The sequence below is a fragment of the Somniosus microcephalus genome, chromosome 2 (assembly GCF_052327205.1).
Source record: "Somniosus microcephalus isolate GS21.2 chromosome 2, FLI_Smic_1.0, whole genome shotgun sequence".
Classification (NCBI taxonomy): Eukaryota; Metazoa; Chordata; class Chondrichthyes; order Squaliformes; family Somniosidae; genus Somniosus; species Somniosus microcephalus.
In genome coordinates, this window is record NC_140988.1 from 44,236,758 (window position 1) to 44,256,820 (window position 20,063).

General features: G+C 41.9%; 1 protein-coding gene across 10 annotated transcripts in view; it reads right to left on the minus strand.

Annotated features, from left to right (window-relative positions):
• inpp4b (inositol polyphosphate-4-phosphatase type II B) overlaps nucleotides 1-20,063 on the minus strand; it is a 1,159,724-nt gene that overhangs the window by 184,553 nt on the left and 955,108 nt on the right. For all 10 annotated transcript variants that reach the window (XM_086009058.1, XM_086009093.1, XM_086009068.1 and 7 more), the window contains 2 exons: nucleotides 15,567-15,675; nucleotides 3,173-3,350 (listed from right to left, as the gene is read on the minus strand). In XM_086009058.1, the coding sequence (XP_085865184.1) occupies nucleotides 3,173-3,350; nucleotides 15,567-15,675 (287 nt within the window). The remainder of the gene's footprint in view (nucleotides 1-3,172; nucleotides 3,351-15,566; nucleotides 15,676-20,063) is intronic.

Sequence of the window (20,063 nt, forward strand, 5' to 3'; positions counted from 1 at the left end):
CAGGAAGGACAGGCAGGAAGGAAGGGGAGGTGGGGTGGCTATGTTAATAAAGGAAGGAATCACTGTAATACAGAGAAATGATATTGGGTCAAAAGATCAGGATAATGAAACAGTTTGGGTGGAGGTAAGGAATAATAAGGGGAAAAAAACACTAGTGGGCGTAGTCTATAGGCCTCCGAACAGTGGCAATTCTGTTGGACGGGGTATCAATCAGGAAATAGTTGAGGCTTGTAATAAGGGAACATCTATAATTATGGGGGATTTTAACTATCATATTAATTGGACAAATCAAATTGGGCAGGGCTGCCTTGAGGATGAGTTCATTGAGTGTATTAGGGATGGGTTTCTTGAGCAGTATGTAACTGAACCGACCAGGGGGCAAGCAACCTTAGATCTGGTCCTGTGTAACGAGACAGGATTAATTAAAAATGTCCGAGTAAAGGATCCCCTTGGAATGAGTGACCATAACATGGTTGAATTCCATATTCAATTAGAGGGTGAGAAGGTTGGGTCTCAAACAAGCGTGCTAAGCTTGAATAAAGGAGACTATGAAGGTATGAGAGCAGAATTGAGTAGAGTGGATTGGGAAAATAGATTAAAGGGTAAGACGATACATGATCAGTGGTGTACATTTAAGGAGTTATTTTACAACTTCCAAAAAATATATATTCCACTGAGAAGAAAAGGGTGTAAAAGAAAAGACAGCCATCCGTGGCTAAGTAAAGAAATTAAGGATAGTATTCGACTAAAAACAAGGGCATATAAGGTAGCCAAATCTAGTGGGAGGATAGAGGATTGGGAAAACTTTAAAAGACAGCAAAAAATAACAAAAAGATTGATTAAGAAAGGGAAGATAGATTATGAAAGTAAATTAGCAAAAAATATAAAAACAGATAGTAAGAGTTTTTATAGTTATATAAAAAGAAAAAGGGTGGCTAAAGTAAATGTTGGTCCCTTAGAGGATGAGACCGGGAAATTAATGGTGGGAAATATGGAGATGGCAAAAACACTGAATGAATATTTTGTATCAGTCTTTACAGTAGAGGACACTAAAAATATCCCAACACTGGACAAACAGGGGGCTAAAGGGGGGGGGGGGGGGGGGGAGGAGCTAAACACGATCAAAATCACTAAGGAAGTGGTACTCGGTAAAATAATGGGACTCAAGGCAGATAAATCACCTGGACCTGATGGCTTACATCCTAGGGTCTTGAGGGAAGTGGCGGTAGGGATTGTGGATGCATTGGTAATAATTTTCCAAAACTCCCTGGACTCAGCAAAGGTCCCGGCAGACTGGAAAACTGCTAATGTAACACCCTTATTTAAAAAGGGCAGTAGACAGAAGGCTGGAAACTATAGACCGGGTAGCCTAACATCTGTGGTAGGTAAAATTTTGGAGTCCATTATTAAGGAGACAGTAACAGGACATTTGGATAATCATAATTTAATAGGACAAAGTCAGCATGGTTTTATGAAGGGGAAGGCATGTTTGACAAATTTGCTGGAGTTCTTTGAGGAAGTAACATATAGGGTGGATAAAGGGGAACCAGTGGACGTAGTGTATTTAGACTTCCAAAAGGCATTTGCCAAGGTGCCACACAAAAGATTATTGCTTAAGATAAAAAAAATCACAGGATTGGGGGTAATATTCTGGCATGGATAGAGGATTGGCTATCTAACAGAAGGCAGAGAGTTGGGATAAATGGTTCATTCTCAGACTGGCAATCAGTAACTAGTGGTGTTCCGCAGGGGTCAGTGCTGGGTCCCCAACTCTTTACAATCTATATTAACGATTTGGAGGAGGGGACCGAGTGTAACATATCAAAGTTTGCAGATGATACTAAGATGGGAGGGAAAGTAGTGAGTGAGGAGGACATAAAAAACCTGCAAGGGGACATCGACAGGCTAAGTAAGTGGGCAGAGATTTGGCAGATGGAATACAATACTGGAAAGTGTGAGGTTATGCACTTTGGCAGGGAAAATCGTAGAGTAAGTTATTATCTTAATGGCAAGAAACTGGAAAGTACAAAGGGATCTGGGGGTCCTGGTGCACGAAACTCAAAAGGTTAGTATGCAGGTGCAGCAAGTGATTAAGAAGGCCAATGGAATGTTGGCTTTCATTGCTAGGGGGATAGAATATAAAAATAGGGAGGTATTGCTTCAGTTGTACAAGGTATTGGTGAGACCACACCTGGAATACTGCGTACAGTTTTGGTGTCCATACTTAAGAAAGGACATACTTGCTCTCGAGTCAGTACAAAGAAGGTTCGCTCGGTTAATCCCGGGGATGAGGGGATGGACATATGAGGAGAGGTTGAGTAGATTGGGACTCTACTCATTGGAGTTCAGAAGAATGAGAGGCGATCTTATTGAAACATATAAGATTGTGAAGGGGTTGGATCGGGTGGATGCGGGGAGGATGTTCCCGATGATGGGTGAAACTAGAACTAGGGGGCATAGTCTTTCAAAACTGAGATGAGGAGGAACTACTTCACTCAGAGGGTGGTAGGTCCATGGAATATGCTGCCCCAAAAAGCTGTAGAAGCTACATCATTACATAAATTTAAAACAGAAATAGACAGTTTCCTAGAAGTAAAGGGAATTAAGGGTTACGGGGAGCGGGCAGGAATTTGGACATGAGTCTAGGTTCGGATCGGTCATGGCCCTGTGGGTAGTGGAGCGGGCCCAGGGGCCGTGTAGCCTGATCCTGCTCCTATTTCGTGTGTCTAATTCTGTTAGATTCAGGAGATGGTTCTGTGATAGTGGATTGGCGATTAGGATCAGATCAGCCATGATCCTATTGAATGGCGGAGCAGGCTCGAGGGGCCGATTGGCCTACTCCTGCTCCTATTTCTTATGTTCTTATGTTCTTATCCAAAGGCAGTGGGGTGTAGACAAAAGATTTGAAGATAGATTTTGCAAATTCACAACACCAGTACAGAGCTTGATGCACCCGGAATGCAAAATCTAACCTAAGAATCTCTCTTTGCCACTCTCTTAGAAACTGTTGATGAACAAGTTTTCTACCTTCATCCCTGAACTCCCTCCTTACCACAATACTCAACCAAATGTTAGCTGAAAAATTAAGAGCTGGGAAGTATTCTGGATAAGAATGAACAGTACCGCAGAGCTAACATTCCTTTTAAGTAAAGCTAACAGTCTAAATTCTTACTGTTTCACTGAGTGTTTTCAATGAATCTTGGAGGTTGTCACTGGAGTGTTGCCTTGCTGCAGTTAGAAGAAGATCTGTGTTGCTCAATATGAGAGGTTGAAGCTTATAAATGTTGGTTATAACTTCCTTTGCTTTGGTCGTGTCTTCAGGTGAATAGTAAATATACTGGTACGCTGAACTAGAGAAAACAAAGAAGAAAAAAACTGTTGCATACCAATTCAAATAATGATTATTAGAGCAAGAAAAAAGCAACACTTTGGTTAACAGTCCACAAAATAACATACCTAAAAAAAAAAAAATTCACAACACTAATTTTCTCCCCTCCTTTCCTGAGGAGGCTAATGCAGGAGTATGACTGCTTAAGTCCTGCCCAGTTTTGAGCTGGACAGTCTGGTTTGCATGTGATCTGTCAAGATATTTATAAAATGTAAACTGCACTGTAAAGGTCTATTTTCTAAGAGAATTCCATGTTTTCCACTTTACTCATGTGTCTTATCACACGGAAGCTTTGCTTATTAATGTTAGTATGGTTATAAGAAATTTTCACCAGCAGAAATGCAAACATCAAATCTCAAGCCGTACTCCACCCCATCTGATCTTTGACTCGGGAGATCACAGAAATCACAGAAACCACACAGTGCAGATAGAGGCCATTTCGGCCCATCGAGCCTGCACCAGACACATATCCCACCCGGTCCCCGTAACCCCTACACCAACACATATCCCACCCTATCCCCACGTATTTAATCCCCCTAACACTAAGGGTCAATTTATCATAGCCAATCAACCTAACCCACACATCTTTGGACTGTGGGAGGAAACCGGAGCACCCGGAGTAAACCCACGCAAACACGGGGAGAATGTGCAAACTCCACACAGACAGTCGCCCGAGGCTGGATTCGAACCCGGGTCCCTGGCGCTGTGAGGCAACAGTGCTAACCACTGGTGGCAAACATTTCCCAAATGATCATTATTTATGTGCGACACTTGACAGTGGGTGCCAGTGGATCACTTAAGCACAGAGAACCATCACACCGGAGCTCAATTCTGTCCTAATCTGATGTGCACACACAAACCTTTCAGCAGGCGTCATTGGACAGCAATTAGGATTAGCAACCTTTACTGATTTTTTCCCCTTCTTAATGCATGGGCTCTTAAAGTCTACATTAAATTTAGAAAGCTAATTTTATCATTTAAAACTGATCATATATCAACAAGCTTGTCACAAGCTGGTAAATGGCACATTGGCCCGGATTTTGCGGTAAAAATAACGGTGAGGCTAACGGCGATCACCTTTATTAAAGTGTAAATCAGACAGCAACTTCCAGTGACCACACGCGGAAATCAGGAAGTTGTTGTCCGAGTTGCCCTGTTCCTCCTGAAGCTACACTATACCAGTATCTCGCCGAGAGACTAGGCATTGAAACACATGGAAGGGCGTGAAGTTGCGATACTTAAATGATAGATACCCACTAAACATGCCAGAAAAGATTAGGGCTTGTCCATTCCAGTGTAAGTAAATTTTTAATGGTGTGATAAGTCTTAATTACTGCCAAAGAACCTCTCTGGCACTGAAAATTAACTTTTACAAGTGTGGAGTCTCATTCCTTCAGATTTTAATTATTGTTGGCGATCTTAAAAAATGTTTAAATTACGTTTTTTTTAAACTTTTTCTTTGTCTCTTTTATCTCTCTTTCTTAATTACATCTTTCTTTCCCTTTCTTTATTTTGCTTTCTGTACATGATTTGAAATTGAATTAACTATCCTAACTGACATTTCCTGGTTCAGACTAATGCCTGAGACCATTAGTTAAGAAGGGTCAAGTGACTGAAGTTATTTTTGCTGGAGAAAACAAATCTGAGAGAAGGCATGATACAGGTCTTTAAAATAAGAGGTATAGATAGATAAGATTTTAACTTGAACGATGAACTTAAGACTGTAGGACATAATTCATAAACCTTGAGCAATGTTAGGGATTAGTAAAGAGAAAATTCCCTACATGATGGTGGTTAGCATTTCCTAGTTACTTAAGAGTGCAGTCCAGTAGGATGACACACACACTGGATGGCTGGTCACTAGATCCCAGTCAGTGGGACAGATTATAGCCTCAGCTTTTTTGTCATTTCTATCTTCTCCCACTTTCGTGAATGTACCAACTCGTGTTAAATTACAGTTCCCCAACCAACAGCAGTCCTCTGGCACCTCATCCAATTTGTTGTCCTTTGCATGTAAGCCTAAATAGTAAGTGCCAATGGACTACTCAACGAATCATAGTTAAGATCAGCTAACTTTTTAAAGGATAGAACCTGAGAGCTTCCTAGTCCTACATTGGGCAATACATTTAACTGCTGAGCAAAAGACAAGCTGGGATCTATGGTGCTATGTTTCCCACTCAGTGGATTCATTAGCAAACTACACCTGAGCTTCGGACCTTGGTCGCTGGATGTACCATTGCAGATGGTCCTATAATGTGGTCTGCAGTTCAGTTAGGAAGTCATACATCACTCTAAAGATGCAGTAAAGGACTCCTAGTCATTGCAAGACATTGCAGGGTCCTGGGCACACACTCATCTGACTGCATAAAATACTGAGGCTCTAATTGCGAGAGTCTGTTTTCATACTCATCTCTGCTATCTCGTGTCCTAGTTCTCCTTCAGACTTTCTGTATTGTCATTTGATCTCGAGGCAAATATAGAGTAAAAAGTGAAGATACATTGGTGCGGCCTATTGGGGAGTGGAGGTACTGTTCAAAGCACCTCTTCCCGGGAGGGATAAGGGCAGTTTACTTCTATCGAAGTAAACTATTGCTGGCTCAATCAGGGAGATCCTTTTGTACAGACCAAAGTATTTGAGAGGAACTACTGTTATCCCTAGGTATTTAAAGCCCGTAGCTAACCGAGAAAAGGGGTAGGACTCGCAAATATGTGGGAACGTTTTGGGCAAGGGGATGTGCCCTTGATTTTGGAATAGTTAAACATGTATCTTGAGAGCCAGCAAAACGCCTTGATTCTTTGAACACTGTGGAATTATTACTGAGCACCCCACTCCTGATCTTATGGTGGAGGGAAGATCATGAAGCAGCTAAAGGCGGTTGAGTCGAGGATGCTTCCCTGAGGAACGCATGTAGTGATGTCCTGAGGCCATAATGACTGGCCTCCGACAACTACAACCATTTTCCTTTGTGTCAGGTATTACTCCAGTCAGTAGAGGGTTTCACTTAGACCCACATTGACCAGTTTTGCTATGGTTCCTTGGTGCCATATACAGTTAAATGTCTTCACGTGAAGAGTAGCTGCTGGTGGCAGGGTAAGGGATATCTCACGGCAGCTGGAGAGGAACTTGGAAAGGGAGGGGGTAAATCCAGTTGTCATGGTCCATGTTGGAACAAACGACATAGGTAGGAACAGGGAGGAGGTCCTGCTGAATGAGTTTCAAGAGTTAGGCTCTAAATTAAAATGCAGGACCTCGAGGGTAATAATCTCTGGATTATTGCCCGAGCCACGTGCAAATTGGCATAGAAGCAGACAAATCAGGAGAATTAACACGTGGCTAAAGGGTTGGTGTGGGAAAGAGGGGTTCCTTTTCATGGGACAGGAAGGAGCTGTACCGATGGGACGGGCTCCACTTGAACTGGGATGGGACCTGTGTCCTAGTGTAAAGGGTAAATAGGGAGGTGGCAAAGGCTTTAAATTAGGGGGAGGGATCTACAAGAAACGTAACCAGCCTAAATATAAACAAAACAAGAAAAGAGAGCATAAGAAAGAATAAAGTAAGGGAGGACATTAATGGCAAGGGAATAAATAGAGTTACAGAACAGGAGTCTAAAAACAACGTTAAACATAAAGAGAGAGGAAATCCTATTAAAAATGAATTAAACTGTCTGTACAGCAATGCCCACAGTGTCCGTAACAAAACAGGGGAACTGGAGGCAATCATGCATTGCGAGGAACCAGACATAGTGGGGATTACTCTGACATGGCTACGGAAAAATCAGGACTGGGAATTAAACACTGCAGGATATAACCTATTTAGAAAAGATAGAGAGGGAAAAAGGGGAGGTGCAGTAGCTGTACGTATTAGGGATAACATAATGGCAGTAGAAAAAAGTGACGCAGCTATCGGCAAGGCAAAAATAGAATCCATATAGATAGAGATAAAAGATAATAAAGGATCAATCACACTAATAGGTGTAATCTACAGACACCTAATAGTGAAAGGGAGATGGAGGAAGAAATATGCAGACAAATTAGGGAAGAGGGTAAAAATGATAGAATAATAATCATGGGGAATTTCAACTACCCCGATATTAACTGGACAGAAGAGGCAGGTAAAGAGGATAAGAGAATGGAGTTCCTACAATGTGTATAGGACTCCTTTCTAACTCAATATATAAGCAGCCCAATAAGGGATGATTCGCTATTGGATCTAGTAATGGGAAATGAACCAGAGCAGATAAGAGAAGTCAAAGTAGGGGACCATCTCGGCAATATTGACCATAATATGATGACTTTAAGATGATAACTGAGAAGGACATAAGTATGATGAAAACCTGGGAAATAGATCGGAGAAGAGCTGATATTGAGGGACTGAGAATAGAACTTGGGAAAATAAAATGGGCAACAATATTGGCAAACAACAATGTAGAATAGCAATGGGAAACATTTAAAACGGTGCTCAATAGAGTGCAGGAACAATATATTCCGCTAAAAGGAAAGAACAAACTAAACACTAACGAGACTCCATGGATGAATAAAGCCATAAGGGAACAACTGAGGGTAAGGAAAGAAGCATACATTAAGTACATAGTCAGCAGGGGAGTGCATGATAAGGGAGAATACGAAGAGATTAGGAGAGAAGTCAAAAAAACAATTAGGAAGGCAAAGAGGAGCTATGAAATTAAATTATCAAGGAACACAAAACAAAATAGTAAAATATTTTACAGGCACATCAATAAAAAAAGGAATAAAAACAGAAAATGCTGGAGATATTCAGCAGGTCAGGCAGCATCTGTGAAGAGAGAAACAGAGTTAACGTTTCAGGTCGATGACCTTTCATCAGAACTGGATTTCCAGCATCTGCAGTATTTTCTTTTTGTATTAGAGAATAAAAAAAGGAAGGTTGGGATGGGAAAAGGGCCATTAAAGGACAGAGAGGATAATACCACAGGTAATGATGGCAGAAATATTAAATAATTACTTTGCTTCAGTATTAGTCAATACTGAGGAGGACTGCAACAAATTACAAGACATTAATAAACTTGAAAATGGGCATATAATTGGCAAATGAAGTTCAACACATAAATGTGAGGTATTACATTTTGGTAGGTCACTTATTACTTGGGGGGTGCGAGTCTAGGTGGGGTAGAGGATCAAAGGGATCTCGAAGTAAAATACACAAATCACTAAAAGTTGCGACATAGGTTAGCAAGGCCATAAAAAAGCAAACCAAGCACTCAGGCTTATTTCTAGAGTGATAGAATTGAAAAGTAGCGAAGTTATGCTAAACTTGTATCGAACCTTGGTTAGACCACACTTGGAGTACTGCGTACAGTTCTGGTTGGCATATTAGAAAAAGGATATAGAGGCACTGGAGAGGGTGCAGAGAAGATGTACAAGGATGATACCAGAAATGCGAGAGTATACATATCAGGAAAGGATGAACAGGCTGGGTCTCTTTTCTCTTGAAAAAATGCTGAGGGGTGACCTAATAAAGATCTTGAAAATTAGGAAAGGTTTTGATAGGGTGGATACAGAGAGAATGTTTCCACTTGCAGGGAAGAGCATAACTAGAGGCCATCAATATAAGATAGTCACCAAGAAATCGAATAGGGAATTCAGAAGAAATGTCTGTACCCAAAGAGTGGTGAGAATGTGGAACTTGCTACCACAGGGAGTGGTTGAAGTGAATAGTATCGATGCATTTAAGGGGAGGCTAGACAAGCATATGAGGGAGAAGGGAATAGAGGGTTATGCTGATAGATTTAGATGAGGAAAGACGGGAGGAGGCTCGAGTGGGGCATAAATGCTGGCATGGACTGGTTGGGCCGAATGGCCTGTTTCTGTGCCGTTTATCCGATGTAATCGCTACTTCTCTGGCATTCAGCTATTGTGTCCATTTCTGGATCAAGGCTGTGATGAGGTCTGGCAGAGTCGAACTGAGCAGCAGTGAACAGGTTACTGGTGAGTAGTTGTTACTTGATGGTACTATTAATTTACTAATGATTGGGAGAGTCTGATAGGACAATAATTGGCCAAGTTAGATCTATCCAGTTTTTTTCAATAGAACATAACTGGGCAGACTCCCACATTGTTAAGTAGGTGGCATTGTTATAGTTGTATTTCAACGGCTTGGCTAGGGGAGTGATTGACCCTGGTGCACAAGTCTTCAGCACTATACCAAGGATGTTGTCAGGGCCCATAGTCTTTGCTGCGTCTAGTGCACTCAGGTAGGGCAGAGGACAATGCAAGGGCAGTCTATTAGTTCATTTTTTTGGCACATGTCGACATGTGCCTTGGTGGATAGGTTTCAGTGATTAAAACCTGTCTTAAGATTCAGTAGACACATCTTTAGGCTTGGTCTCCGCGTCCTCTGCCAATGATTGTGGTCGGTCATCCTTTTCACACCCTGCTCCATGCTAATGCTTCTTCATACGGTGAAGTTGTGCAATAGACAACAGACTAATAAGGTGTATGATACTTGGCAAGGCTATACTACAACAGATCCCCTAATATGTCCAGTCATCTGAACTTTTGTAACATTATGATGGTGTATTCCACTATGATCTTGATAGCCGCACGTGCCTTATTGTATCATGATTCAGCTCTTGTTCATGGCTGTCTCGAGAGGGTTATGAGACAAGTCTGAAGAAAATATCCGTGGTCTCTGAGGAACCATCTAGTCAGAATCCTGATCCTTCAAATAATGATGCACGATAGACTGATTTTAGACAAAAGTCTTATGACTGCTACCAGGATAGCAAGCATTCACCCTCATGATTTTCTGCATAATGTCGCAGACTGGTTGGACAATTGAGGGCAGGGGCCCTTACAGCCACATGCGCACCATCAATAATGCTATGGTCTTTGAGCAAACCTGCCATTCAGAACAGGTGCAATGCTCTCTCGTGCTATTAACTGCTTTCCAAGGGAAAGCGATGAAGGAGCTTGCCTGCTAAACAAGTTAACTGCTTCCTGCTTTATGGATTGGTTCATTGCTGATTGAAAAATTTGGCATTTACGCCTTGCCGTTGTTTGAAAGCATCCAATAACATAAAAGTTCAATGCAGTGGTCACCTAAACAGCCATTGTCAGGTTGTCCCTGTTGTGGCACTTGTCTGAACGTGTGGCTCCATGAGATGGCAGAACTCTGTGACTGCTGTCTTAGGGCAGATCTTGTCAGGCATGTCTCGGCTGTTAGACATTGCTCTGCAGCCACGGATGGTCGGGTATGGGCAGGAGCAGACGGTCCAGTTCAGAAGTATACGTGCTTCCTTCTCATTCCACCCCAGATCCTCCTTTTCTTTCTCCAAAAGAAGAAAAAAAGAATGTATACCCAGCATGATTCCCATCTTCTGAAACTGCAGCTGCCAACAAGCCATCGATGGAAAATACAGGGATGTAAATGCAAACTGGGCTAAAATCCAGATGGGCAGCAAACACACCACAAAAATACAAAGAAATGTTTTTTTAAATATTTCGGCAAAACAGACTTCTGTAGCTAATAATGGCACTTGCCTAAAGGAGTGCAAAACCCCAAAATGGCTGAATATGCCTTCAATGTAGCACCTGTCTTAAATGGGCACGAATATACAATAGACCAGACAGCACTTGGTTTGTTGGTTCTAGGAATGAATTAATGGGTCAAAAGACCTTTTATTCCATATGTTTTTTGCATCTCACAAAATGAATGTCATGTCTATTATATATTAAAATCATTGGGTGGGTTGCGACATTCCATTTTAAAATGCATGAGAACCTCCTATGTTAGTGATCTCTATGGAAAATCAAATTTTATAGTGTCCTCAGTACCTGTTATGCCTGTAGATGTTGCTGTGCTGGGTTTTTTCAGTGATGAACGTCATGTAGCATAAGCAGCTATAAACATTGCTGCAAATAAGCGCTGGTGATTTGAGTCAGCAATGCATTCTACTCACTTGCCAGCAGGTGGCTCAGCAACAAATCATGTACTATGAGGATTACTATTTGGAGTGCACATCATCAAAAGCAGAGAGAAATGTACCATGCAGTGCCCCAACCGTTACCTGCCGAAAGTGCTTCCTAGCTCCACTGAAAGAATAGGCCCTGTACTGTTGTCCCAATGTCCCTCACAACACTGACAGCACTTAACAGCATAAATTGCTAAGTTACCAGCATGCTCCTCCCCTGAAAATTCTTGCCCACCAATTCACCCCCCTCTGATATCACTCACTACCATGTACCCCTAAGGTGCCAACACTCCCCCTGTTGCTGGGATTTCCTCATTTCCCCTCTTGCCCCCACCCCACACTGAAATTGCTTTCTGGTCACATACCCTTACTGAGCTAGTTTTGCTGACTTTGCCAACCTGGAACCCTCGCCCAAAACTACACTCCTCTCCTCCATCCTCCTCCCCACATTCACCTTTCTCTTTTCTCTGTTCCCCATCTCTTTCCTCTCCCCCCTCTTGCTGTCCCCTCAACCTCCTCCTCCTCTCTCCCCACCCTAACCCTATCCATTCACCTCCTCCACCTCTTCCTCCTCCTCCCTGGTCCAATTATCCCGCCTGTCATCTCGCACTACTTGATCGGAGTACCACACTTGGTCTAGATTCTCCATGTTCAATGCCACAGAAGAGAGATTAGTAAGAATAAATATGCGGTAGCTACTCTGCCTCACATACTCAACTGGAAAAAATCTTGGGCTGTAACTACGGGTGCACATGTGCCTGTAGGGGCCACGCAAGTTTCGGGTTTAGGTGTGCGCTGCGCATGCGCTAAAACCCGGAACTTGCAATCTGTCAGACAGATCCAATGCATCCCTGGAAAATGGCCTCCACAGACAGAGAGTTGGGCTATTTGCCCAACCTCTGCCCAGCAAAGGCTTGTGCAGTTCTTACACCTGGTAAAAGCAGACGTAAGGCCTGCTTTTACCAACCTAAGAGTTTTAAAAAACAGAAAAATAAAATTTTATCAATAATTTATACACTTACAAACCTGTGAAATAAATTTATTTTTAGCCCCTTTAAGACATGTACATTTATTTTTCAAAACATTACATTTTTGTTTTAACTATTTAATTGAATGCCATTTTGATTAATTTTAACTATAATTTTTAAAATTTAATTTCTTTGAAGTGTATGTGTATTTTTTGGGATACTCCCATTCATGCTCATGAGGATTCCGTACATATGGAACCCCCATTAGCATGAATAGGGATTCCCTTCTGTCATTCGTTGGGCCGGCCCACGTGATCCTAGGGGCGCTTGCGAACCACCTGCGCCCTGGGATACGTGGGCCTCTACGCATGTCTAGAGGCCCAGGAGTGCGAGTCTCTGTGGATCCCGAGGCAGAAGGTAAGTTTGCAAATTCAAGCCCATCATTCCTCCACTACTTGAATATTAACTCATGTTTTGTAACAACCCTCTGTACCAACTAGATCAAAGAAATCACACTTGGATGGAAATACTTATTCCATCAAATGCTGCCATTCTAATTCAAATTAGGGATATTCTTCAAAGTAGTTGAAAATGAATCAGATGAATTTTCTTTTACTTAAATGAAATTAAAGGGGAAGGAAAGATTAGGATAAGGGGTTGAATGGAAGGCTGAATACGTTTTTTTTTTAAAAAGGCGGCATTTTTTTACACTTTTCCTCATATAAAAAGAGGAACCAAATCCTTGACAGGTCCCAGGGAAATTGCTTCAGCTGGAACAGAAGCAGGAGGTGAGGGCTATGCAAGTCATTTTCTTCCCACAGGTTTGTTTTGGAGTCTTTAACGGTTACAATGGTGGGGCAGAAGCACAATTGCTGCACTTTCAAGCCACCTGCAGAAGAAGCATGTTTCATTTCATGCAATTCTTTTTTGGGATATTTGTAGAGCTGAATCAAACTTTATTTCAGCTTGAGTTTGCCACTATAAACAGGGTATATTTAGTAAACATCATTAACGTGGAGCTGTTCTGTACTACTCCTATTCTTTCTTTAAAATGACCAGCAATATAATTTAAGTACCCAGTAAATTTATTTTTGAAAATATACTCGTGGAAAGTTTTGTTTGGGTGCAGCAGCTTTGAATTACAGTTTGAAAGATTAATGAAGTGGTTTCCTTTGTGTTCTCCTTGCTCCTTAACCAGGCACATCCTGCATTGAATAGCAAGTAACTCATATTTCATGTCTTGGCTTATCAAACAGAAGCAAATTAAGATACGTCAGCAAGGTTTGTAAATCCTGCCCATCTATATGCGTGTGTGGCTGTCTGTTTGTAACCACAATGGATAACTAATCTAGTAAAAGCCCAAATGAATTGCCTAGAGGGATGACATTTGACAAAACATGGTAAGATTATCCCACTACCTAATTTTCCCAATTGATTTTCAAACTACTACAAAAGAGGAATCATAAACAAGTTTTTTAAAATGTATTAAGTTTCAATAGTCACTAAGAGTAATTGGAGCCTGATCCCAGTGACTGTATAAATAGGCAGTGCAAGGCAAGCTGGTGTGCAAATTCATTGCCCAGATATAACATACTGTATTGGCACTTATATTGTGCATTTCACATCAATTGTTTCTCAAAATGCCACACACAACAAATGACCTTTTGATGTGAGGTAACTCTGGTTATGTAGACAGATGCCTGAGGTCTGTGGAAATCTCAAAAACTTACTGCTAGGCAGTGCTTCTCACATAACAAAACATCCCGAGGCATTTTACAGGGGGAGAAGCGGGTATTTAGCAGGGAGAAGGGCCAAAATGCAGGGGAGCTGACTGAAGGCAGGGCCAAATAGGTAAGCTTTCAGGATGCTTCTGAAGGTGGGAAGTGCGCTTGCAAGACAAAGAGGTATAGAAAAAAACAAAGTGTGAGCGAATGGTGGCTGAAGGCTGCGCCACCAATTCTGGAGTGGAGGCAGGTGAGCGCGCTCTATAGGGCATTTTTGAAATGTAGCTATTGATTTGAATTGAAAGAGATTAGAAAGGCAGGATAAAACAGATGTGAGTATGCACAAAGTACCTCTGCAGAGAGTAAATGGTTCTTACTAGCTTCACATCAAGACTACCTGGATGGAAATTCATTACTATGAGTAGAACAGCAGTGATACTGGATTTTACTTCACCGCATATCGCAGCATCATTTTTCACCTGGTACAGCATTGTAAGGTTCCACAGTGCAATATATACAGTGCTTTGCTATTCCCTGTAACAAGCGATGAAATGAAATGCAGTATTCACTGCTGTTCAAATGATACTAACATAGTAACTCACTTCATGGAATTGCAGAGAAGGTACAGCACAGAAATAGGCCATTCGGCCCAACTGGTCCATGCCGGTGTTAATGCTCCACACGAGACTCCACCCACCCCTCTTCATCTAACCCCATCAGCATAATCTTCCTACTTCAGTCCAACTGACTTGCCCATCCAGTTATCTGCCTTTCATCAATGCTATCTCTATGTCGTGTATAAAACTTAATAATCATGAAACCACAGGTCACACAATTTCGATGCATAAGCTTATCCTCTATCCTTGTATACCATGATACCAGCCCCGACAAAAAAGTAAGCTTTCCAAAAACAGAATAAAAAGCCTTATACAAACTTCACCTGTAGATATACAGAACACAAACTAAAAATAAACACGTTTCATGGGGGTACCATATATGCCACACACCCAGCTATATTGCACAGGGAATCAATTAGTTGCCTGCTAGTTTAGTAAGATTTATGCCATAACTATTTAGTGCAACATGACAGGGCGGTCCTCAGTGCCCTCCCTGGTGCTAAGCTACTGGGAGCCTGGGTCCAGAAGTGGGGTATGTTCCTCCCTCCCACCTCACCCGATGACAAAGTTGTCAGGCCAGGAGGAGAAATTATCATTGCAAAAATAACCACTCCGCCCTCCAAAGCCAACTGACACCATGTACCTGCTTACAGTAAGGAAGATAGGGCAGCCTGGGCCACACAAACTTTCAGAACATTGTGAGTGCAAGCCTTTCACACGGTCCTCCACTGAATAAATTAAAATCATGCATTCAGCAGCTTGAACTATTGAGCAATGTTACCAAGATAAGATACATTGGAGGAAGCTAAAATATACTATGGGAAGCTAATAATGAATACAGTAGTCAAATTAATCTTGATTAATGCAGAATCCAGCTAAATATTTGCACTTGTATGTTAAGCGGTTAACTTTTTACTTACTTTCTCTTTTCTCCCTCAAATCTATACAGTTGCCTGCGAAGACCTCCATTTCGAAACCCCCGAATGTGCGCTGCAGGCGCTCCAATCGTAACAACATCATAAATGCCATCTAATCAGGAGTAAACACAACAAACAACTTGAATTTCTGACATTGTTTTTCCTTTCAATGCTTTCATTTGCACAGTGTTGAGCTTTTAGACTGAATGGGGGCAAAAGTGGCCTCTGGCAGTAGCACAGAATGAGTGACAATGAATCGGCAGCCCGTTTTCCTTTTTCTGTTGACTATCACCTGATTTGCGCAAGTGGCGAAGACCAATTTCACCCCCAATAGGTCTAGATGACCATGCATTTCAAACTGAAATAAAGTCTATTCTTTTTGTTTACTGTAATGAATAAAGCTTCAGTCTACCTCTGTAATGCCTGTACATTATTGCATAATTTAAAAACATATATAAAAGGTTTCAGCTAATGGGTAGATTTTACAAAGTTTTACTTGCGACTTGGAGCTTCTAGTGCCAGAAGCACTGAACAGAATTCAGGTGCAGAGGTCAGCAGGCTCCAGAGGATTTTCTGAAATACACTGCTTGGTTCACTGACCTCTGTCCAAATCTCCATTATGCACTCCCGGCATACAAGGCTCACACCAGGAGAGTGAATTTGTAAAAGCTACCGTACAAAGGATTTAGCTTTTGGATGTTTGGCACATCAAACCAATAGAAAACGTATTAAATAATGCATACTGATAAATCAGCCTTTGAGCCTATTCACTCATTCAAATTGGAGTATTCGTATATTGTACTCAATTCAACAACATTCAAAAGAACTTTAGAAAGAATGTGAATTTAATCCTTAATGTGCTGTGAACAAGTTTACTCAGTTGAATGTGATCGGGTTTCGTGGGTAAGCGACAGAGATTGAGCATGGGATTTTGATTGGCTGAAAAATGGCTTTTGAAGCTAGTTTTCAGCCAATCAATCCCAATTTTAATAAGTTACTCCTATCTCCAAAACTGGCCAAATGAGGAAGAGGAGAACAGGTAACATAAGCATTTAAAAGTCAGTTTTTAAAAGGAAAAATGGATAAGAGAGAGATTAAGCAAAAAGAGTTAAATAAATGAAGGTAGCAAAGGGAATGAATGGCAAAGAGAGGAGAGGGAACAGTGGGCAGACTGAGCAAGCAAAATTCATTTGTTTAGAAGGTAAATTTTCCAACCAGCATAGTTCCTGTACAAAACATTTTGTATGCTTTTCTGATGAAGGTGTTAACATGTACATTTTAAAAGTGTTAAAGCAAGGAGGGATTTTGTACAAGTGCATTAGCGTTTGCACTGGAACAGCACCAGTCAGGAAAACATACCCCTAAATAAGAACATAAGAAATAGAGCAGGAGCAGGCCATTCGGCCCTTCGAGCCTGCTCCGCCATTTAATAAGATCATGGCTGATCTTTTACCTCAACCCCACCTTCCCGCACTATCCCCATATCCTTGGATTCCCTCAGTATCCAAAAATCTATCGATCTCTGTCTTGAATATACTCAACGACTGAGCATCCACCGCCCTCTGGGTTAGAGAATTCCAAAGATTCGCTGCCCTCTGAGTGAAGAAATTTCTCCTCATCTCGGTCCTAAATGGCAGACCCCTTATCCTGAGACTGTGACACCTAGTTCTAGGCTCCCAGCCAGGGGAAACATCCTTCCAACATCCACCCCGTCAAGCCTTTCAAGAATATTATATGTTTCAATGAGATTGCCTCTTGTTCTTCTAAACTCTAGGGAAAATGTTTTATTTCTATTTAAAACGGTGGTTCATTTTTGTAGTTTCGGGTTATTGTGGCAGCAGTAAAGTTACTAATACAATAATAAAACTACCCTTAGAGTCTCAGTAGCGTCGATACTATAATATTAGTGGTTATTTCAGCACCACAGTGTGTGAATGGTGTAAGTTTAAAAATCATATTTCCCTGGGGAGGTTGGCAGTCCAATAATGGGTGTAAAATACTATTTCTTGTGATGATGGCCCAGAAATTCGGGTCGGGGGCTTCCCGCGGGTGCAAGCCCCTGACCTGCACTTACCTTGCGCGCCGGCCATTGAGCTGTGGGCCCCCATGGAATTGCGATCCTGGGCCTCCTCCAACTGCCAGCGCGCAGTGCTTGCGTATCCCAGGGGCGCAGTTAGTGCGATGCGTCCCCTGGGATCACGTGGGCCATGGAGAGCCAATCTGAGCAGGGAATGCTTCATTCATAAGTTTGACAGGAAGACCTGTCAAACCTATAAATATTACAAGCCCCAAAACATCACTAAATCTTCAAATAAATTTTTAAAAAACCATCACATTTTTAAAATAAACTATAAATTACATGAAATAACTATTTTAAACAATAATTTAAATTTTTGAAAAAATTAATTACATTTTCTAACGGGGCTAAAAATAAACTTACTTTTCTTTAAAGCATTTAAAAATAATAAACCTGTGGAAAAAATGTTTTAATTTTAATTAATTCACCACTTACCTTGTAAAAAGCAGGCCTTGCACCTGCTTTTTACATGTCTAATTTCTGGAGACTTACCCTCCCGGGAAAACCTGCAAAAAAAAATGTAAGTTCGATGCGCACGTGCAGCCTCTCCTGCGCATGCGTTCGACTTCTGAACCCCTTCTTTCAGGGGAACGGAAGTGTCGGTTTCCCGCGCATGCGCAGTGCATGCAGGAAACCGGCACTTCCATTGGGCTTACGGGTGAGTACCCCGTGCGTACTCACCCGTGGAGACCCGAATTTCTGAGGGCCAATATTTTAAACAAATAACATAACATTTAAAATAATTAGGGAATGGCTTCCTTTATCCAGAGGGACTTGCCTCCCACCACTCTGTCTCTGGGTTGTGCAAGTCACTGTTGCTTGGGAAACAAAGTCAGGCCACAGGAAAACACAGCTGTGGTCTGATCTAGTTCCTCCATTTGGAGGATCATTTCTCCCTCAACCAACATCACTGAAAAAAATAGACTCTGTTCATTTATCTTATTACTGTTTGTGGGACCTGGCTGTGAGCAAGTTGGCTGCCATATTTTCCTACAACAGATACAACGGGCTGGATTTTACCAGCCCTCAGGAGGCGGGTTTGGAGGCGGGACTGCTGGCAAAATCAAAAAGAATGGGAGCGGCTCCCGAACCCGCTCCCAACCCACCTCCAAACAATCTTCCCAGAAGTTGGGTCCCCGATTTGTGCAGGGAGCTGACTCCGAGTGGTGGGAAGAGGATTATAGCCATTTAACTGGTAGTTAACAGGCAATTAAGAGGCTTTTTCCCATTTTGAGACTTCTGCTGCAGGCTTCCCGATGTCGGGGAACCCCGCCAGGGTAAGTGAGACGTGCTGTGGGTCTGTTGTAATTTTTGTGTATAGAGGACAGCTGCAGAAGTGGTGTGAAGGATCCAATGGGACACTGGTGAGTATCAGAGGTAAGGAGATGTTGGGAAAGTCATTATGTGTTTAGATTTTTCTGTAGGTGACAAGCTTTGAAGTGTTTGTGTGGCCTCACCTCATTGGGAGAAGTGACAGATAGCTTCTGTAACCTCACCTGCAGCTGCCATCTGTTTTATCCTAAGGAGAGAGTTATTGGAGAGCCTGGGAGCAAGGGGTCACCTTTGTCCAGTGATTGTTAGTGTTTGACAGCACCTCAATGCTGTCAAACACTGACAGATCATCTGTCAAAAATAAATGGTACATGTCCCTTTAAGAAAACTGGCAGATGAAGCGTCATCAACTGACGTCATCTGACACCGGCTTTCCCTTAATTGACTGGCAAGCCCGCAGGGTGGGCTTAACAAGGCCAATCAGGGGAAAATAGTGTCTGTGTGTTGGACATCGCAGGGGGCGGGACTAGAACCCGGAAGGCAGCAGCCACCCCACCCCCACCCACCCGCCGACCCCCCAATCCGTCTTGGCAGGTAAAAGCCAGCCCAACAGTTCAAAAATTACTTAAGAATGTCCTGAGGTCATGATAGACACTCTATCAATGCAAATTGTTTCTTTTTTTTCCCCCCCAAGTATGTGATCTATTTTGACATATATCACTCTTGAAAGTAAACACATGTAGGTTTTAACCAGTGTCACATCTACAGATCAGAAATCTCACTCCCAAGATTTCCTATGTTAATAACCCCAGAAATATTGTATGATTCAGAATGAATCCTATAAAATCAATCCGTTCTAGATCTAATTTCTTAATATGTGCGTCCAGAGCATGAAGCTCTGTGCTATGAACACTAAAAATTAAAAGGAAGATATATAGATACAATAGTTGACCTTTAAAAAGAGGAAAGGAGCAGAGACTTAGGGATTAATCTGCACAAATCTTTAAAAGTTGGAGGGCGAGTCAATAAAATTATAAAATAAGTATATGGGTATATGGTGTTATGAATTCAGGCATCTCCTCAGGTTCAGTGGAGTGAGTTGCTCCCTTATGTGGTCTGGTTGCCTGCCATTTTAGGGAAGTTGTCTCCCA